This window comes from Hemiscyllium ocellatum, chromosome 28, assembly GCF_020745735.1.
Source record: "Hemiscyllium ocellatum isolate sHemOce1 chromosome 28, sHemOce1.pat.X.cur, whole genome shotgun sequence".
NCBI lineage: Eukaryota > Metazoa > Chordata > Chondrichthyes > Orectolobiformes > Hemiscylliidae > Hemiscyllium > Hemiscyllium ocellatum.
In genome coordinates this window covers 1,877,072-1,899,809 of record NC_083428.1, presented here as the reverse complement: position 1 = coordinate 1,899,809, position 22,738 = coordinate 1,877,072, and the positions used below count along the sequence as shown (strand labels likewise).

At 44.3% G+C, this 22,738-nt stretch overlaps 1 protein-coding gene across 1 annotated transcript; it reads right to left on the bottom strand.

Moving 5' to 3' along the window:
* Positions 1 to 9,363: 9,363 nt before the first annotated feature.
* On the bottom strand, positions 9,364 to 9,924 carry LOC132829196 (small ribosomal subunit protein bS6-like). The gene has a single exon (XM_060846566.1). The coding sequence runs from the start codon at positions 9,922 to 9,924 to the stop codon at positions 9,364 to 9,366; it is 561 nt and encodes a 186-aa protein (XP_060702549.1).
* Between the last annotated feature and the right edge of the window lie 12,814 nt (positions 9,925 to 22,738).

Sequence of the window (22,738 nt, the reverse complement as noted above, 5' to 3'; positions counted from 1 at the left end):
CTAAATCCCTCCCCAATTGCATGTCTGTGAGTGGTAAACGCTTTCATAGTGCAACAAAGGGTTTGAGCAGCTGACATCGATAGGGTTGTTGTCTTGGCCTACATTGTCATTTCCATAATTCCCCGGGCTGCCCATGGCCACGCTGACTGGTGACTCGAGCCAGTCCTCTGTTGAATCTGCATCACTCTCACTGTAATCGCTCTGTGAAATCTCTTCTAGAAAGATATCTAGATATTCAGGGTTTTGCCAGTCCTCATTCTGTATATCGTTCAGGTCGTCCACTTCATTCTCGCTAATGCCCTCTGTTAGAAATTTTCTGATCTGATAACCACGATAGGCTGCTTGGATTATAACTGCAGCCTCAGCCTGTTTCCGGATCTGTGCTCGGGTCTGGTAACCTTTCCAAGCTGCCTGGATCATCAGAGCGGCCTTCACTTCTTCCTGGTAGCGTTTTCGAGTCTGCAGGGACCTCTTTTGACACTCCTGGTATTGTTGTTTGAAATGACAAGGCGTTGAGCGTATCTTGTTCAAGACAAGCTCAGAGTTGTAAGGAGTGGTTGCAAAGAGATTTTTCCGAGATGCTGACACTATTGGTCTGGAGATACCCACGGACAGAGTCCCATCTGTTAATGTCATTCCCAGTGAAGACACCGCTCTCTGGCGAAGAGAGGTTGATGACTGTGAAGCCATCAGTTTGACATCTCCTGAAACAGTTGTCTCCTTGCTTTCTCGATGCGTGTCTCCATCTGGCAGGTCATGGAGGTAAGGCTTACTGTAAAGGCCTCTCTGCCATTCTCTTGGCCTATCGTGAGAGGTGATGGAACTTGATTCAACCTGAGTTCCAGCAGCACAAGTCTTGTACATCAAGGTGCCACTAACATGGTCCGCTTCATTGACCTGTTGATTGTTGTTGGTTGACATGTCTGTATTCACTGAGCATTGCACAGTCGATGACTCATAGACTGAGACAGGCTGCATGGTTGTTGCCATTTCAAGTTGCTTGGCTTTGTTCACGAAGTTAGAAAAAGTGGCTGGCTGTTCATCCAGTGAGTTGGTATACTTGATCAGTTTCCTGTTCATTTCAGGGCTAGTTGACGTGGAAGACGCCATATATTCTGACTTATTGGTAATTTTAAGCACAGGTTGATCAGTCTGGGATAGGTTTGCAATGCTGTTTTTCAGGAGATTTGCACTCTCGTCTTCTGTGTCTGTATTTGTGCCATAGCTGTATCTGGGCCTCCTTGAGTTGGATGGCCTCTGTCCTGAATGGGTTTCTTTTCTCTCAGGAGATCCTTCAGAATACCTGTCTCCCTGTTTTGTATCAAAATGGGTTTCATAAGTGAACCCTTTGCCCCATCCCTCCAAACACTTTATTGCCCCTATCGTGAAACCATCTTGACAGTACTCATCTGTTTCATTTGTCACAGGGTTTTGTGATTCCGGACAGTTCCAAGTCTCAAAAACATTGATTTTATCCCTTGAATGTTTTGGTGTTTTCTTCCCAGGATAGTCAGTTGACAAAGAAATGTCTGCAAACCCACTGGGAATCTGCTCAGCAGCAAAATCAGTTTTCGAGTATGACTTAGACAAGCCATGTTCCATATCAGGGTTCTGTGTAATCAATACTTGTTGGATATTGCTCAGGTCCTTCACACCTGGTTCAAACTTCATGTGTTCCTTGACTAAATTCTTGTGTTTTATGTGTTTTCTCTTGATCTCAGGGGTTTTGATGTTGGATATCACAGTGTACTCCATCTTTTGTGAGACACGCAGGTTCGGTTCTGCAGGTGTGCTGTTGGAGTATTTATTGGGATTGTATCTAATCTCTTCTCCTTTATCCATACTAGCCCTATAGCTATACTTTGGACGCTGAGATGAAGGGCTAATGTAGGGGTCCCCCCAACTTTCATCTTCCACTGGAACAGTGATGTAGTTGTCAGAGACTCCGTATCTAGACTCTGGATATGAGCTGTAGAGATGAACCTTCTCTGATTGTTCCAGAATCTTCTCTCCCCCTCCGTTGCTGTCTCTCTCAACCCTGGGCTGGATCTGACTACTGGAATATTTGTCATCTCGTGACCGTCCCTTTGACCCCATGTCTGCTGGTACGTCTCTTGGCGATTCAGGTCTGGTCTTATTGAGTTTGCCTGTTTTGTTATCCTGGATATTCAAAGCCTCCTCCTCGGTCCCCTGGATCCACTGGGTGTTCATGCCATTCGCAGTGTCCTCTCTTGAGCTCCTTCGGGATTTCCTCTTGCTGTGCTCTGTTGGGGGTCGGGTTTCCATGAGCATCTGATTCTTGGTTTCAAAAGGATGAGGTACTAACTCAGACATATAAAGGTGGACATTGGGGCTATGCCTGTTTTCTGTCCGTCTCCTGTTCACATCTTTAGACTCTGGCCTTGGGGGTTTATCTGAGTTGCGATGCTTACCCTCAGTTACCTTTAGATCGGGGTTGTTGGTATTTGAGTGAGTAATGTGGGCGATTCTGCCGCAGTGCTCCTTTAGGGACTCTGGTGAAGGACTGTAGTACTTGTCATGGTGATGTCTGATGCTCTCTTCCTCTCCTTTCTCCAAGTTGGCCCTGTAACTATACTTTGGGCACCGTGCTGAGGAGTCCCCCCACCTTTCTCTCTCCACAGTCAAGGACCTATGGTTTTCAGGAATGCCGTACCTGGATTCTGGGTATGGATTCTCCCACCGTTCTAGAATTTTCTCACCACCTCCTCGACTGTCTCTTTCACCTCTGTAATGGGGCTGACCACTGACATCCTGCGACCTCCCCTTTGACCCCATGTCAGCTGTTGCTCCTCTAGTGTTATGTACAGAGGCAGATTTAAGGGATTTCCCTGGTTTGTCCTCCTTAATGATCAGGCTTTCCTCATGACAGCTCAGGGGCGTCTGGACAAGAACAACATTATTTCCATGATCCATCATATGACCTGAGAACACAACAGAGAAAGGTTTCATTTATAAATGTTATCAGATCTTTTCCTGGATTTACAGTGCAGCAGAGTTGAATTGATGGATGAAGTGTCCAAGGGATTATGTAGTGTTTAGGTAATACGAGGTCTAGATTTAAAGAATAGGCTTTCTTCATTTTCCTGCTCCTTGATAGCAAGTGTTCATACTGTGGCAGTAAATTCTAGAACTGTAGGCAACAGTTATGATGTTATCAGTGATGAGGAGATCCCCACACAAACTGAATGGTGATCTGACAGAGATAATAACTGTTTGAATATTGATGCTATGTTCATTAGTCATAGAACAACAAGAGAGAGTGGGTGGTGTGGGATTAGACTGGGTGGGACATTATAGGGCGTTGGATGTGAGGGAGAATGTGAGATTAGACTGAGTGGGATATTAGAATGTGCACAATGGGAGCAGGCAGTGGAGATAAGGCTGTGAGAATCATACCAGTGTGAATTGGATGGGTGACCAGCCAATTTCTATTCCAGAATATTCTATTCTCGAAACATGGAGATTTTTAGACGATAACACATTGGAGTAGAAGTAGACCATTCAACCCATCGAGACTTGTCTGCTGTTCAATGAGATCATGGCTGCTCTATTATTTCCCAGCTTTATTTTGTTTCCTTTTCACCATAAGACTTGACTTCCTTGCTGATTTAAAGTCTGTCTATCTCAATCTCAAATTTATTTAATTACCAGCCTCCCCAGACCTTGATGATAAATAATTGCATAAACTCACTTCTCTCAGAGAGAAAAACATCCTCATCTCCGTCTTCAATGGGTGACCCATTATTCTGAGACTATTCCCTCTAGCCCTGGACTGTCCCAGACAGAAACAACATTTACACATCTCCCATGGCGAGTCCTCTAAGAACTTTGTTTGATCACCTCTCATTCTTCTTAACTTCAAGGAGTATAGGCCCAATCTACTCAATGTCTCCTCATAAGACAATCCCTCCATACCTGGTATCAATCTAGTGAACTTTCTCTGGATAACCTCCAATGTCAGTATACCTCTCCTTATGAAAGGTGAGCAAAGCTGTTCACGTCGTTCCAGTTGTGGTCTGACTAATGCCTAATATAATTTTAGCAAAATCTGCCTACTTTTACAATCCATTCCCATTGAAATAAAGGAGAAAGTGAGGTCTGCAGATGCTGGAGATCAAAGCTGAAAATGTGTTGCTGGAAAAGCGCAGCAGGTCAGGCAGCATCCAAGGAACAGGAGATTTGACGTTTCAGGCCCTTCCTGAAGAAGGGCTTATGCTGCGCTTTTCCAGCAACACATTTTCACCATTGAAATAAAGGCCAACGATCCAATTGTTTTCACTATTAGCTGTTAGGCTTGGATGCAGCTTTTGTGATTCATACAAAAGGTCGCTGGAATCTCTCTGTTCTGTAGATTTCTGCAATCTTTCCCAATTTAAACAATATTTAATTTATTTATTTTTCCTGACGAAGTGCATAATATCACATTTTCCCAAATTATATTCTATCTGCTAAAGTTTTGCCAACTCATTTAACCTGGCTGTATCTCTTTGCAGACTTTTTGTGTCCTCCTCAATGTCTGCCCACCCCCCCCCCACCTAGTTTTGTGTCATCTGCACATTTGGTGAGAATATTCACTTCCATCGTCTAAGTCATTAATACATATTGTAAATAATTGTGCCCCTGCCCCCAGCTCTGATTCTTGTGGCACGTCTCTAGTTACACTTTGCCATTCTGACCCATTTACCCCAATCTTCTGTCTTATAGAAATATATATAGAACAGAACAACACAGTACAGACCCTTCGATGTTTTGCTGACCTTTTATCCTACTCTAAGATTAAACTTACCTACATACCCTTTATTTTACTATCATCCATGTACCTATCCAAGAGTCGCATAAATGCTCGTAATTATCAGATTCTACCATCACCACTGACAGTGCATTCCACACACCCACCACTCTGTGTGTAAAGAACTGACCTCTGACATCTCCCCGAAACCTTCCTCCAATCACCTTAAAATTATGCCCCCTCGTGATAGCCATTTCCACCCTGGGAAAAAGTCTTTGGCTATCCACTCTATCAATGCCTCTCATTATCCTGTACACCTCTCATCCTTCTTCACTCCAATGAGAAAAGCCCTAGCTCCCTCAACTTTTCTTCATAAGACATGCCCTCCAGTCCAGGCAGCATCCTGGTAAATCTCCTCTGGACCCTCTCTAAAGCTTCCACATCCTTCCAGTAATGAGGTGACCAGAACTGAATACAATATATCAAGTGTGGTCTAACCAGGGCTCTGTAGTGCTGCAGCATAACCTTGCAGCTCTTAAACCCAATCCCCCTGCTAATCAAAGTCAACACACCATATGCCTTCTTAACAACCCTATCAACTTTGACGGATCTATGGATGTGTACCCCAAGATCTCTCTGTTCCTCCACAATGCCAAGAACCCTGCCTTTAACCCTGTATTCTGCATTCAAATTCAACCTTTCAAAATGAATCACTTCACACTTTTCCAGGTTGAACTCCATCTGCCACTTCTCAGCCCAGCTCCAGATCCTGTCAATGTCCCGTTGCAATCTACAACAGCCCTCCATTTTATCCACAACTCCACCAAACTTCATGTCATCAACAAACCTTCTAACCCACCCTTCCACTTCCTCATCCAAGTCATTTATAAAAATCACAAAGAGCAGAGGTCCCAGTCCAGATCCCTGCAGAACACCATTGGTAACTGAGCTCCAGGCTGACTACTTTCCATCTACTACCACCCTCTGTCTGCTATGGGCCAGCCAATTCTGTATCCAGACAGCCAGGTTTCCCTGTATCCCATACCTCCTGGTTTTCTGAATGAGCCTACCAAGGGGAACCTTATCAAATGCCTTGCTAAAATCCATATACATCACATCCACTGCTCTACCATCTACATGTTTTGTCACATCCTCAAAGAATTCAATAGGGTTTGTGAGGCATGACTTGCCCCTCTCAAAGCCATGCTGACGATCTCTACTCAAGCTATGGTTTTCCAAGTAATCATAAATCTGGTCTTTCAGAATCTTCTCCAATACGTTGCCCCCACTGACCTAAGACCGACTGGTCTGTAATTCCCAGGATTATCCCGATTCCCTTTCTTGAACAAGGGAATAACATTTGTCAGGCTTCAATCAGCTGGTACTACTCCAGTGGACACTGAGGATCCAAAGATCATCACCAAAAGTGCAGCAATCTCTTCCCTAGCTTCCTGTAGACACCAAGGGGATATCCCAGGGGACTTATCTATCTTCATGATTTTCAAAATGTTCAGCTCATCCTCCTTAACAGCAACCTGTTTCAATATTTCAGCCTGTTTCACCTGTTTCAGTATATCAGCCTGTTTCTCCTGTTTCCTCATATCCGCCTGTTTCTCCTGTTTCAGTCTATCAGCCTGTTTCACCTGTTTCAGTATATCAGCCTGTTTCACCTGTTTCAGTCTATCAGCCTGTTTCACCTGTTTCAGTATATCAGCCTGTTTCACCTGTTTCTGTATATCAGCCTGTTTCACCTGTTTCAGTATATCAGCCTGTTTCACCTGTTTCAATATTTCAGCCTGTTTCACCTGTTTCAGTCTATCCGCCTGTTTCTCCTGTTTCAGTATATCAGCCTGTTTCACCTGTTTCAGTCTATCAGCCAGTTTCACCTGTTTCAGTATACCAGCCTGTTTCACCTGTTTCTGTATATCAGCCTGTTTCACCTGTTTTAGTTTACCAGCCTGTTTCACCTGTTTCAGTCTATCAGCCTGTTTCACCTGTTTCAGCATATCAGCCTGTTTCACCTGTTTCTGTATATCAGCCTGTTTTTCCTGTTTCAGTCTATCAGCCTGTTTCACCTGTTTCACCATATCAGCCTGTTTCACCTGTTTCAGCATATCAGCCTGTTTTTCCTGTTTCAGTCTATCAGCCTGTTTCACCTGTTTCAGTCTATCAGCCTGTTTCACCTGTTTCAGTCTATCAGCCAGTTTCACCTGTTTCAGTATACCAGCCTGTTTCACCTGTTTCTGTATATCAGCCTGTTTCACCTGTTTCAGTCTATCAGCCAGTTTCACCTGTTTCAGTATACCAGCCTGTTTCACCTGTTTCAGTATATCAGCCTGTTTCACCTGTTTCAGTATACCAGCCTGTTTCACCTGTTTCAGTCTATCAGCCTGTTTCACCTGTTTCAGTATACCAGCCTGTTTCACCTGTTTCTGTATATCAGCCTATTTCACCTGTTTCAGTCTATCAGCCTGTTTCACCTGTTTCTGTATACCAGCCTGTTTCACCTGTTTCAGCATATCAGCCTGTTTCTCCTGTTTCCTCATATCCGCCTGTTTCTCCTGTTTCAGTATATCAGCCTGTTTCACCTGTTTCAGTATATCAGCCTGTTTCACCTGTTTCAGTCTATCAGCCTGTTTCACCTGTTTCAGCATATCAGCCTGTTTCACCTGTTTCTGTATATCAGCCTGTTTTTCCTGTTTCAGTCTATCAGCCTGTTTCACCTGTTTCACCATATCAGCCTGTTTCACCTGTTTCAGCATATCAGCCTGTTTTTCCTGTTTCAGTCTATCAGCCTGTTTCACCTGTTTCAGTCTATCAGCCTGTTTCACCTGTTTCAGTATATCAGCCTGTTTCACCTGTTTCAGTCTATCAGCCAGTTTCACCTGTTTCAGTATACCAGCCTGTTTCACCTGTTTCAGTCTATCAGCCTGTTTCACCTGTTTCAGCATATCAGCCTGTTTCACCTGTTTCAGTATACCAGCCTGTTTCGCCATATCAGCCTGTTTCACCTGTTTCAGCATATCAGCCTGTTTTTCCTGTTTCAGTCTATCAGCCTGTTTCACCTGTTTCAGTCTATCAGCCTGTTTCACCTGTTTCAGTATATCAGCCTGTTTCACCTGTTTCAGTCTATCAGCCAGTTTCACCTGTTTCAGTATACCAGCCTGTTTCACCTGTTTCTGTATATCAGCCTGTTTCACCTGTTTTAGTTTACCAGCCTGTTTCACCTGTTTCAGTATATCAGCCTGTTTCACCTGTTTCAGTATACCAGCCTGTTTCACCTGTTTCAGTATATCAGCCTGTTTCACCTGTTTCAGTCTATCAGCCAGTTTCACCTGTTTCAGTATACCAGCCTGTTTCACCTGTTTCTGTATATCAGCCTATTTCACCTGTTTCAGTCTATCAGCCTGTTTCACCTGTTTCAGTATACCAGCCTGTTTCACCTGTTTCTGTATATCAGCCTGTTTCACCTGTTTTAGTTTACCAGCCTGTTTCACCTGTTTTAGTTTACCAGCCTGTTTCACCTGTTTCAGTATACCAGCCTGTTTCACCTGTTTCAGTCTATCAGCCTGTTTCACCTGTTTCAGTCTATCAGCCTGTTTCACCTGTTTCAGTATACCAGCCTGTTTCACCTGTTTCAGTCTATCAGCCTGTTTCACCTGTTTCAGTATACCAGCCTGTTTCACCTGTTTCAGTATATCAGCCTGTTTCACCTGTTTCAGTATACCAGCCTGTTTCACCTGTTTCAGTATATCAGCCTGTTTTTCCTGTTTCAGTATACCAGCCTGTTTCACCTGTTTCAGCATATCAGCCTGTTTCTCCTGTTTCAGTCTATCAGCCTGTTTCACCTGTTTCAGCATATCAGCCTGTTTCACCTGTTTCAGCATATCAGCCTGTTTCACCTGTTTCAGCATATCAGCCTGTTTCACCTGTTTCAGTCTATCAGCCTGTTTCACCTGTTTCAGCATATCAGCCTGTTTCACCTGTTTCAGCATATCAGCCTGTTTCTCCTGTTTCAGTCTATCAGCCTGTTTCACCTGTTTCAGCATATCAGCCTGTTTCACCTGTTTCAGTATACCAGCCTGTTTCGCCATATCAGCCTGTTTCACCTGTTTCAGCATATCAGCCTGTTTTTCCTGTTTCAGTCTATCAGCCTGTTTCACCTGTTTCAGTCTATCAGCCTGTTTCACCTGTTTCAGTATATCAGCCTGTTTCACCTGTTTCAGTCTATCAGCCAGTTTCACCTGTTTCAGTATACCAGCCTGTTTCACCTGTTTCTGTATATCAGCCTGTTTCACCTGTTTCAGTCTATCAGCCTGTTTCACCTGTTTCAGTATACCAGCCTGTTTCACCTGTTTCTGTATATCAGCCTGTTTCACCTGTTTTAGTTTACCAGCCTGTTTCTCCTGTTTCAGTATACCAGCCTGTTTCGCCTGTTTCAGCATATCAGCCTGTTTTTCCTGTTTCAGTATATCAGCCTGTTTCACCTGTTTCAGTATACCAGCCTGTTTCACCTGTTTCAGTATATCAGCCTGTTTTTCCTGTTTCAGCATATCAGCCTGTTTCACCTGTTTCAGTATACCAGCCTGTTTCACCTGTTTCTGTATATCAGCCTATTTCACCTGTTTCAGTATATCAGCCTGTTTTTCCTGTTTCAGTATATCAGCCTGTTTCACCTGTTTCAGTATACTAGCCTGTTTCACCTGTTTCAGTATATCAGCCTGTTTTTCCTGTTTCAGTATACCAGCCTGTTTCACCTGTTTCTGTATATCAGCCTGTTTCACCTGTTTCAGTATACCAGCCTGTTTCACCGGTTTCAGTATACCTGCCTGTTTCACCTGTTTCAGTATACCTGCCTGTTTCACCTGTTTCAGTCTATCAGCCTGTTTCACCTGTTTCAGCATATCAGCCTGTTTTTCCTGTTTCAGTATATCAGCCTGTTTCACCGGTTTCAGTATACCAGCCTGTTTCACCTGTTTCAGTATACCTGCCTGTTTCACCTGTTTCAGTCTATCAGCCTGTTTCATCTGTTTCGGCATATCAGCCTGTTTTTCCTGTTTCAGTATACCAGCCTGTTTCACCTGTTTTGGCATATCAGCCTGTTTTTCCTGTTTCAGTATACCAGCCTGTTTCACCTGTTTCAGTATATCAGCCTGTTTTTCCTGTTTCAGCATATCAGCCTGTTTCACCTGTTTCTGTATATCAGCCTGTTTCACCTGTTTCTGTATACCAGCCTGTTTCACCTGTTTCAGCATATCAGCCTGTTTCAGCATATCAGCCTGTTTTTCCTGTTTCAGTCTATCAGCCTGTTTCTCCTGTTTCAGTATACCAGCCTGTTTCACCTGTTTCTGTATATCAGCCTATTTCACCTGTTTCAGCATATCAGCCTGTTTCACCTGTTTCAGTCTATCAGCCTGTTTCACCTGTTTCAGCATATCAGCCTGTTTCAGTATATCAGCCTGTTTCAGTATATCAGCCTCTTTCTCCTGTTTTAGTATACCAGCCTGTTTCACCCGTTTCAGTATATCAGCCTGTTTCAGTATATCAGCCTGTTTCTCCTGTTTCTGTATATCAGCCTGTTTTAGTATATCAGCCTGTTTCACACTGTCTTGTGTTAGTTAGCCAATCCTCTATCCATGCTAATGTACTACCCCAATACCATGAGCTGTTATCTTGTTAAAAAGCCTCATTATGTGTGCTGCCTTATCGAGTGCCTTTTAGAAATCCAAATATACTTGTCTACTTGTTCTCCTTTCTCAAAGAATCCTAATAAATATGTCAGACATGATTTCCCTTTCATGGACACATGCTGACTCTGCTTAGTTATATTGTGTATTTTTAAATGTCCTGCAAAGTGCTATGTCAATGCAAGTTTTTCCTTTTTTAACAGTTGTTTGTATTGAGTTTTCCCTTTCACCATTTTGAAAACTTCAATCGGATCATCCTCGCATATCCTATTTCCCCAACCCTTCTTGAAATGAGATTCCCAGACTTGGTTTCCCTTGGATGCTCTGGTTTGTATCCTGTTCATTGTCAGTGAGACTGTTTTTATTTATTATCTGACCATGAATCCAGTCAGTGGTATTTCTGCTGGGATTTACTGATTTTGATTGTCCTTCAGTTCTTATTTCCATCTGGTTTGTTGCCTCTTGTTTAGAATCCAGTAAAATGTCATCACTCAGAAAAGAAAATGACATTACCCAGTTTCCACAGCTGCGCTTTATTTAGCTCCTGCTGTCAATGGGTCTTCTCACTAATGCCAGGCAATGACTCTCTCTAATCATAGAATCTCTACAGTGTGAGAGCAGGCCATTCAGCCCATCAAATATACACTGACCTTATGAATAGCATGTTCCAAGACCCACACCCCCCGACAAATCCTCCCTGTACTTCCCATGGCCAATCCACCTTACCTGCACAGCTTTGCACTGTGGAAGGAAACCAGAAAACCCAGATGGAACCCATACAGACTCAGAGAGAACGTGCAATCTCCAAACAGACAATCCCCCTGAGGGTGCAATTGAACCTGTTTCCCTGGTGCTATGAGGCAGCAGTGCTAACCACTGAGCCCACCAAATAATTGCAACAGGACTAATAGGCGACTACTTTGACATTGGATGAATTCCCATTGGATGAATTCCCCACTATAACATCCTGGGTATTACTATCAGCTAAAAACTGAAGTGGATATAACACAACGGCTCCAAGAGCTGTCAGAGGTGAAGACACTGCAGCAAGTAGCTCACCTCCTGACCTCTCAGAGCCTGTCTTACATCTAAGAGGCACAGGTCAGGAGTCTGATGGAATACTCCCCACTTGCCTGGATGAGTGTAGCTCCAACAACACTCAAGAGTCTTGACATTGTCCAATCCAAATATCTTAATAAGATTCCACTCTGTAATTCTATCCTGGGTATCTATAAACAAACCACTCTGAACCCCTCAATTATATTCCAGTCTGTAACCCACTCCCAGGTATCTGTTATTCTAAATATAAAACCATGAACCCTTTGATTAGATCTAGTCTCTACATCACTCCAGTGTATTTGTTACTTCATATCCATGATCCCTCCTCCCACCCTCTTTAATGTATCACTGAATTACATTCCAACCTGCAATTCACTACTGAGTATCTTTCTATGTACCGACACTGAGCTCCTCCATTAGACACCAATCTTCATTCCCAGCTATCTTTTCTTTAAATATAAACCAGCCTGAATCTCTTGATAAGATTCCATTATGTAACTCACTCCTGGGTATCTGTTATTCTATGTGTAAATCCCCTGAACCCCTCAATTCGATTCCAGTCTGTAACTCATTCCTGCGACAGTTAAAGGGGAGAATGTACACACCTTTCAACATTGTGTTTTTGTGATTAGTACCTCTATAGCCTTTTCATTTTGCTTCATCTTCCTTTTTATCTATTCGGGTCTCACCTGTAGTCATTCGACACTGATTGTTTGCTTCTCTCTCCCTGCTTTCTCTCTGTTCTGCTTTCTTGTTCTCTTTATGTTTACTTCTGCGCTTTTCCCTGTCTCTGTCTCTCTCCTTTGCATGATCCTTCATTTTTTCTCTTTCTTTTTCACGTTCTTTATTTTCATTTCTTCTCTCATCTATCTTCGTGTGACATATTTCTACACATTGATCTTTTTCCATCTTCCTTAATGATTCTTTCGCATCCAGAGTGAAAGAAGTACAGAAAATCATTAGAGTCGGGTGAAAGTTTGGAATTAATCAGTATTAATATGGTCATTTTACGGGCTGCTGTTTCAGGGAGGTTGAGAGCTTGACCAAGAAACCCCAGAGAGCAAATGAGAATCTGGGATGGATGGACAGACTCTGTGACCCTTGCTGTTCTTTTTGAGGATGAGTATCAGTAACAACAACACTTACTCTAAAAGCAAAATGTGCTGGTGAAACTCAGCAACACCAGCAGCACCAGCAGCAAGGTCAGGAACAGACGTACGCTAACCCTAAGCCTAATCGCAGCCCGAACCCTAAGCCTGGCCCTAAACAGTTGATTCTAAACAGTGTCTTGAAAAAGGAGCGAGGCGGAAGGATGAGTCGCAGAGCTTAGGATCCAGGCAGCTGAAGGCACAGCTTCCAAAGGCGAAGGGATTAAAATCAGGGATATGCTAATGAGACGAGAATTAGTAAAGTGCATTGATCTCAGACGGTTTTAGGTTTGGAGGAGATTTCAGATCATGGAAGGAAGAACAAGACCTTGGCAAGTTTTACTAGCTTTCGGAGCGATGCTCCTTCATCAGGTGATTGTGGAGGGCTCGATCGTAACACAGAATTTATAGCAAAAATTTACAGTGTGATGTAACTGAAATTATACATTGAAAAATTGATTGTCTGTTAAGCCTTTCATCTGTTAGAATACAGTGATAGTTTCATGTGTAAATCACAAAACCCTTTTTTTACAAGTTGCATTCTTGGGTTAGCTGTTAACAATGGTGATAGCTAGACAATATGTTGAAGGTGTTAGTCCCCTGTGTTCTCTGTCTATGACCTGATATTTAGATTGATTCTAATCTAAAAAGTGAGATAACAGAGTTTTACATAAATTCGTGCAGTTTTTGACCTCAGAGTTCTACATGAATATGTGCAGTTTTTGAGCAAAGTACAATGTAATTCTGCAAGTACAAATTCACCCCACAAAATATATGTGCGCATGTGGGTCTTTGTCTGTGTGTGTGTGTGTGTGTCTGTCTGTCTGGGGTGGGGGTTGTGAGTCTGAGAAAGTGTGTGTGTGTGTGTGTGTGTGTGTGTGTGTGTGTAGGTACTCATGCGACTCAGCCAACGTTGACTATCTTATACGTTGCAGGGCAAAGATGCCCGGAGGCATGGTGCATTGGGGAAACCAAGGAAAGGCTACGACAACAGATGAATGGGCACCGCACAACAATCAACAGACAGGAGGGTTCCCTCCCAGTTGGGGAACACTTCAGTGGTCCAGGACATTCAGCCTCGGACCTTCAGGTGACCATCCTCCAAGGTGGACTTCAGGACAGGCAGCAGAGGAAAGTGGCCGAGCAGAGGCTGATAGCTAAGTTCGGTACCCATAGGGAGGGCCTCAACCGGGACCTCGGGTTCATGTCACATTACAGGTGATCACCATTGCACTACACACACTCTCACATACACACGGACACAGGTACACACAGACGTGCACACAGACACCCACACACACCCTTATAGACACACACACTCCCACACTCACGCATGCACCCCCTCGCAGACTTAAGACACTCTGCACCCACCACACACACACACACACACACACACACACACACACACACACACACACACAATCTTCTCAAACTCACAACCCCCACCCCAGACAGACAGACACACACAGACAGACAAAGACCCACATGCACACATATATTTTGTGCGGTGAATTTGTACTTGCAGAGTTACATTGCACTTTGCTCGAAAGCTGCATACATTCTTATAGAACTCTGAGCTCAAAAACTGCACGAATTTATGTAAAACTCTGTTATCTTACTTTTTAGATTAGAATCAATCTAAACATCAGGTCTTAGACAGAGAACACAGGGGGCCAACACCTTCAACATATTGTCTAGCTATCACCATTGATAACAGCTAACCCGAGAATGCAACTTTAAAAAGAAGGGTTTTGTCATTTACACATGAAAGAAGTGAAACTATCATTATATTCTAACAGATGAAAGGCTTAACAGACAATCAATTTTTCAATGTATAATTTCAGTTACATCACACTGCAAATGTTTGCTATAAATTCTGTGTTACGATCGAGCCCTCCACAATCACCTGATGAAGGAGCGTCGCTCCGAAAGCTAGTGTGCTTCCAATTAAACCTGTTGAACTATAACCTGGTGTTGTGTGATTTTTAACTTTGTACACCCCAGTCCAACAGCAGCATCTCCAAATCTTGGCAAGTTTTACATGTGTTTAAAAGAGAAAACACTGAGACAGTTCACAGATATGTAAAGCAAACACCCAGAGAGGTTCGGAGGGCCTCGTATACATCTGAAAACAGATGTAATCCCATTCAGCTCTTCAAGGCTGTTCATTAAGATCATGACTAATATGTTTGCGGTTTGAATTCCACCTTCCTATCTATTCCCAATAACCTTTGATTCCTTGCCCAACAATTATCTATCTACCTCCACCTTCAAAATATTCAGTGACCCACCTCCTGCACTTTCTGAGGTAAAAATTTCCAAAGTTGTGCAATCCTCTGGGAGGAAGAATTCCATTCATCTCTGTCCTGAAAGGGCAACCTCTAATTTGAAACAGTGCCCCAAGTCTGGACTTACCCACAAGAGGATACACCCTTCCCATGTCCACTGTCATCAAGGTCATTGAGGATGTTCTCCCCTTCAATCAGGTCACCCTTGCTCTTCTCAACTCCTGTGGAAACAAGTTCAGTCCTGTCCGACCTTTTCTCAAGAGCCAACATCTCAAGTTCCAGGTATCAATCCAGTAAATCTACTAAATACCTCCAATGCATCTACAGGCTTCCTTAAATAGGAAACATGAAAGATCACAAGAAAAATCGATGGGAGAGAAACTTAAGAAAAGAGTTGCAAGAAGTTAGAGGAAGATAAAAGTAATGGTCTTCAATCTAAGGTGGCAGGCAAAAGTGTCCAAGACTAGCACAGAGGGTGTTTCAGGTCGAGTCTTCTCTAACTGCCAGAGAACAGCGGAGAGATATAATTCAGACCCAGAGAAATAATCATTTGTGCCCAGGATTACAGTTAGCAGTTGGGGAATATAGAGAAACCAAGATTTCACTCACTAGGAAACAGCACTGGAGAGGTCCAAAACCACAGGGAAAATCTGGAGATGCAGCGACCTTAAAATGAGTGGTGCACATGGGCACATTTTAAATATCAATTTTACTTCATTCAGGAAGAAACAAATCCTGGGTCAAGGAAAGGGCTAACTGGGAGCTGCCTGGAATACCATGACATCACAGAAATGTGAAGCATTAATTGCAGAGTAGCAAGGGCAAGAACCACAATCTGCTGCTTTGAGACCATGTTCTGAGCTGATTGGTGTATTTGGTGGAATCCCACTACACAAAGTGAATTTAAATCCCAGTTCCTATTAATTCCCACTGAACCCACGTACCTGGAGTTTCTGCCTTACAAATTTCAGCTAAGTTCTGAGTTAGGATTTCTGCACGAACAATACCAAAAGCAACCCTTTCTTTCACTCCTGCTTCAAGTAAACAAGAATTACAATCTCAAATAGGAGCAGGTTGCCAGTGCTTGGAGCTGCATAGGGCCCAGGTTTGAATGGTTGTCTCTTTCTTCAAGGCATTTCTGCCTCTTGTTCTCTTTGAAGTAAGCTCTGGCCGAGGGAGCCTTGTGGGATCACTAACTCCTTGGGAATGTTCTCGCTGATCAAAATGTGTGAGCCTTTGCTACCCAGCTTTCGCTCGATTTACCTGCACCTGGCAAAGCCTGTTTCCCCAAAATGTCAGAGTGACATCACAAGGTGACAAGTTGTTACAATCAGTGAGTCATAAAGACCAGGAAGTTTGTCATTTTGACCATGATGATGCCCGGCCTTTCTCCAAGGTCAGCACAGTTACAGGATCATCACCACAACAGCAACATTACTGCTGTGTTGGAATAAATGTGGCAGGATGCCAACAACAGGGCCAAGTGCAGTACCCCAATCAGTGTTGAATCATGGGTCAAACATCATCACAGAGTTGGAAGTGCTCTCATCTACACATCCACTGACCATTGGGGTGGCTGGAGAATGCTCTGGAGTAAGACTCATTTCCCTTCCCTGACACAGGTGTCCGAACCTTGCATCTCTTTTTCACCATCTGAGAATTGCACTGAGATTTTTGCAAGGATTCCTGCCACAAGATTCCTCACCACACTTCCCCAAATGTTCCTCATTAACTATTGACCCTGACTCTGTTATCTCTCTGCAATTACTTATTATACGCGCCAATCTCAGAACAACTTGCCTGGCAGCAGATATTGCTGTAAGACCAATATCTGTACCATTCTTGAGAGGCCATTGTGCATCTGAACAGGTAATGGCAATCTGATGTCACCCATCACTGGCAGTGTAATAGTACAGAAGCTACAAAGCCACCTGCCCTGGTACAGAGCTGGCATGGCTGACATTGCCTCACACATTCAACCACGTTCCCTCATCCTCATTGCTCTTTAACCACCACTCCACAACACTTAGATACATCCTGTCTGATTGCTTCTCTGATACGCTCTCCCACTTACAGCTTGGGAACGGTATGGGAACAGTACCTCCAGGCAACTGATCGACAGATGACACGGGTTCATACTGACAGCCATCAAAAGGGAACATATAGGAAATGAAAGCAAGCTGCAGTTTACACCAAAATCTGAGCCAACTGCTGGCAGGTTGACTTTCACATGGATTGGACGCTGGTATCCTTGGAGCAGGCATAGATTCTGAACTTTCATCCATCAAAGTGACATGATGCAGCCCACTCTGGCCATTCTCCAACTACTTCCAGCTGCACTGCACAGCGTCTGAAGGTGGATACTGTCTGTAATGGTCTCTGCCTGGTTTCCAGATAACCACATTTCTACCCCAACCTCACCATCAGCCCCCACCTCCCCATTTTGCTTTTTCCACCCATCCCACTAACATGGAAAATGCTGTAAAAGCAAAATACTGTGGATTCTGGAAATACTGGCAGTTCTGGTATTTGTGAAGAAAGAAACAGAGTTAATATTTCAAAAAACGTCAATATTTCAATATTTGGAACTGGGAGGATGCTAAGGATCTTTGGTGAGTTTCTGCGGTACAGCTTGTAGATAGTACACACTGCTGCTACTGAGCACCGGTAGGGGAGGGAGTGGATGTTTGTGGATGTGGTGCCAATCTAGTGGCTGCTTTGCCTGGGACAGTTTCGAGCTTCTTGAGTGTTGTTGGAGCTGCCCCCATCCAGACAAGTGGGGAGGATATTTATCATTTTCTACTTTAATACAACCTATTTATCTCAGTATTCCATGCACTTGACATTCCACAATAGCAAACTACCTAATCATGTTAGTTTAAACTGGCCACAATAACACAAGCAAATCCCTGTTCAAGAAAGTTGGGGTGTGGAAGCTCAAGTATTGACTTGAAAATACTTGTTACAACCGTACAGGGTGTTTTTGAGACTGTGCTTGGAGTACTGTGTAAAGTTCCAGTCTCTGTATTTAAGAAGGGATGTATTTATACCTGAGAGAGTCCAAAAGAGATTCACTAGGTTGATTCTTGGAAGGGATTAATCTTATCAAGATAAGGCCTTTGTTAAATTTTAGGAGAATGAGGGGTGATCTCATTGAAACACAGATTCTGACAAGGCTTGACAGGGAAGGTGTGAAGATATTTTCACAAATGGGAGAGTCTCAAGTCATGGAACATAATTAAAGAATAAGTGGACACTCATTTAAAACTGAGATGTGAAGGAATCACTTCTCTAGGACGATGGTGAATGTCTGGGATTGACTATCCCTGTGGAGGCTAGATCACTCAACGCACACAAGGATGAACATACCGAAAGAACTGCAGATGCTGGAAACTAGAAACAAAAGCAGAAATTGCTGGAAAATCACAACAGGTCTAACAGCATCTAGGCCAGACCTACAGCCGGGCAGGACTGGAACCCAGGTCCTGGGGGTGCTTTTGCTAATGCTGTTGGGGAGGGTTTAAACTAATGCGGCAGGGGAATGGGAACCAAATGAGGTGGCTAGTGAACAGTAAGGAGGTAGTAACTAAAGCCTGTAAGGAACTGGATAAGAAGTTAGCGTGACTAATGGGAAGAGTAGGGATGGAGCAGATGAATGCAAAGGGACAGGTCGTCTGAGGTACACTGTTTTAATGCCAGAAGTGTAGTAGGTAAGGCAGGTGAACTTAGGGCTTGGATTAGTACCTGGGAGTATGATATTGCTGTTACCGAGACTTGGTTGATGGAAGGGCATTGAGTAGCAACTAAATATCCCAGGATATAGATGCTTCAGGCAGGATAGAGAGGGAGGGAAAAGAGATGGAGGATTCGCATTACTGATCAGGTAGAATATTACAGCTTGACCAGACGGGCCAATGGGCTGAGAAGTGGCAGATGGAGTTTAATTCAGATAAATGTGAGGTGTTGCATTTTGGGAAAGCAAATCTTAGCAGGACTCTAATACTTAATGGTAAGGTCCTAGGGAGTGTTGCTGAACAAGGAGATCTTGGAGTGCAGGTTCATAGCTCCTTGAAAGTGGAGTCGCAGGTAGATAGGATAGTGAAGAAGGCATTTGGTATGCTTTCCTTTATTGATCAGAGTATTGAGTACGGGAGTTGGGAGGTCATGTTGTGGCTGTGCAGGACATTGGTTAGACCAGTATTGGAATATTACGTGCAATTCTGGTCTCCTTCTTATCGAAAAGATGTTGCAAAAGGGTTCAGAAAAGATTTACAAGGATGTTGCCAGGGTTGGAGGATCTGAACTACAGGGAGAGGCTGAACAGGCTGGGGCTGTTTTCCCTGGAGCGTTGGAGGCTGAGGGGTGACCTTACAGAGGTTTACAAAATTATGAGGGGCATGGATAGGATAAATAGGCAAAGTCTTTTCCCTGGCGTTGGGGAGTCCAGAACTAGAGGGCATAAGTTTAGGGTGAGAGGGGAAAGATATAAAAGAGACCTAAGGGACAACTTTTTCACACAGAGGGTGGTACATGTATGGAATGAGCTGCCAGGGGAAGTGGTGGAGGCTGGTACAATTGCAACATTTAAGAGGCATTTGGATGGGTATATGAATAGGAAGGGTTTGGAGCGATATGGGCCAGGTGCTGGCTGGTGGGACTAGATTGGATTGGGATATCTGGTTGGCATGGACGGGTTGGGCCGAAGGGTCTGTTTCCATGCTGTACATCTCTATGACTCTATATGTGTGGTAAGTTCTATCTGCAGAAGATGGTGGGGGCTGGAACGTGTTGCCAGTGGAGGTGGTAGAGGCAGGAACAATAGTGTCACTTAAGATATATCGAGACAGATACATGAATGGGCAGGGAGCAGAGGGACACAGATCCTTAGAAAATAGGCAGCAGGTTTAGATAGAGGATCTGGATCGGTGCTGTAAGGTTCTTTGTTCATTTGTGGAAAAAAAGTTGAGTTCACATTTCAGGTCCAGTGACCCTTCTGTTTTTGTTATATTTAAAGAAGAGGTAATAGAGTTTTTGAAAGATTGGGGAGTTGAGGGTGTGATGAGGAACCCAGAATGACATTTGTCCACTTTTTTATTCCCAAGTCTAGCTGCCACCCAATATCTTAGCACAATCTAACTTGGTGGGGGTGTTGCTAAGTGGTAAGCACTGCTACCTCACAACGCCAGGGACCTGGGTTCGATTCCCACCATGTGTGGAGTTTGCACATTCCCCCCATATCTGCATTGGTTTCCCCCGACAATCCAAAGATGTGCAGGTCAGGTGAATTGGCGACACTAAGTTGCCCATAGTGTTAGGTGCATTAATCAGGAGTAAATACAGGATCGGGGAATGGGTCTGGGTGAGTTACTTTTCAGAGGGTCAGTTTTGTGGGCAGCACGGTGGCACAGTGGTTAGCACTGCTGCCTCACAGCGCCTGAGACCTGGGTTCATTTCCCGACTCAGGCGACTGACTTTGTGCAGTTTGCATGTTCTCCCCGTGTCTGCGTGGGTTTCCTCCGGGTGCTCCGGTTTCCTCCCACAGTCCAAAAATGTGCGGGTCAGGTGAATTGGCCATGCTAAATTGCCCGGAGTGTTAGGTAAGGGGTAAATGTAGGGGTACGGGTGGGTTGCGCTTCGGCGGGTTCGGTGTGGACTTGTTGGGCCGAAGGGCCTGTTTCCATACTGTAGGGAATCTAATCTAACCAGGTCTGTCTGGGAGTGGTACCTCATGTGACTAGAACAGAGCTGCTGTTGGAAACATTTACAGACAATTCATTATATTTTCCCTACCTCCAGCTTCCCTCAATCCTCCCGCCACGGTCACCTGACACATCAGTCTGTGCCTCCCCCCATTTCACTCTAGCACTGATAGCCACCCAGTTACCTTGGTGCTCATTTTGAATAACTTTAAGACCATCAGAGATAGGAACAGGAGGAGACCATTCAGCCCCTCGGGCCTGTTCCACCATTCAGTAGGATCCTGACTGATCCAGTAATCCCCATCTCCACTGGGAGCCCTTTCTCATTTCCTTGATTCCCTGGTGATCAATAATCTACAACGCATCAACAAAAATGGAGGAGGAGAACTATTTTTAGCGCCCCTGTTTCTCCCAAAAATCTTGCTGGAAATAAAAAAAATTGGAGAATTCAGGAGGAACCTCTTCATCCGGAGAGCAAGGAGTATGTGGCTTTCTTGTGGGATTGAGTGGAATGGCATTGAAACAGGAAGCAGAATAAAAACAGGAAGGAACAAAACGATAAACGAAAAGAGCTGAAGAGGAGAGTGGGGCTGAGACTGATGATGCAGAAACACCAGCACAGATTACACAGGAACCTCGTTTATCCAAATAATTATCCGGGCAGGGAGTATTTAATTCAGTTAATCACATTCTGGATAATCGATTGCTGGGTAACATCGTTTAGCCGAGCATCAGGATCTTGCGATCTTGCTGGATAATCCGATATTCAGATAATCAAATGCCAGATAGTCAAGGTTCCTTTTTAGGCTGAATGGCCTGATTATGTGTAAGGTTGGGTGACTTAGTGTTATGTACAATGGGTGCCTGGACCTGGAATAACTTGCAGTTAAAATGGTCACTGATTTTAACTGATGAAAGCAAAAGAGGTGGTGCAGTGGTAGTAAACAGCCTACGAGGGTCACTAGTTAGTAAGAAGCTGCAGCAGGAGCCGTGCATTTTAAGGCTTTTATTTTATTAAAGGGGCAGGTGCCAATCTCCCTGTTTTTATCTTTAGCTGTTAATACACATTCACCGTTGGCTTTGCAATTGGGCAGTTCTGGGGACGGGTAGTCAGTTCAGCTCATGTCTCCTCCTGCTGCCTTCACGTGTATGGTGACCTTTCGGGGGTTATAACAAGGGTTACGCTTGACAAAAATGCCTGCTCCATCTGGTTTGGCCTGGCTTCTCCACGCTGGGCTATTTTGGCACCAGAATTCCTCTGGGGATCGCAGCTCCCTGTCACTTGGTGACTCCCTGGCATCGGGTCCACTTACAGCTTTTGCCATTAAGTATAAATAGCCCGGACTATCCCCAGAGGATTCCCAGCCGGCACTGTCTGTGCTCCCATTCTGATCTTCCTCCTCCTCTTCTTCCTCTTCCTCCTCCTCCTCGTCTTCCTGTCTCCCAATGCTGCTGAGTAACTTCCTGACCTGGAATCCCCGGAAGTGGGCTTGAATCCTCACTGCTGCCTGGCTTTGCCTTCGGATTTCCTGCCGGGTCTGGTGTCCTCTCCAAACTGCCTGGATGGTGCTGGCGGCTTTAACTTTGTCCTGGGTCTGCTTCTTGGTTTGGATGGGCCTCTGTAGGGAGTGGCCGGATTTCTCACTCTCTCTGCCAGGGGGTACGCCTGTTTCTGGGACAGAGGGAGGAGGGGTGAGGATGGCGACTGGCAGCTTCCTTCTGGCTGTCTCCTGTCTCTGCAGAGGTTGATGGAATGTTCTGGATTTATTGTCAATGTGTTCTGACTCAGTGCCCATATCCCATGGATTAGCTGAGGTGGAATTGGTCGTCTCTATTCCAGGTTTCTCAGACTCTGTTTCAGGTGGAGAATGGCTGCTCCTTCTCACAGCCCTGCTCCCTGGGCTTTTGAGTAGATGCTTGTTTGACTTCTTTGAGTAAACCAGGGGCAAAATCCCTTCACTTTCAAACTCTTTCCTGGTCCGGTAACTTCGGAAAATGGCCTGGATTTTTGTCGCTGCAGCGATTTGTTGTCTGAGGGACCTGCGAGTACAGTGGCCTTTCCACACGGCCTGGATGATACCAGCAGCAGCACGTTCCTCCCTCACCT

What these genes read in the sequence shown, in the direction of transcription:
- LOC132829196 (XM_060846566.1), bottom strand. Translation starts at nt 9,924, where the DNA reads ATGCTGAAACAGGAAAAACAGGCTGATATACTGAAACAGGTGAAACAG.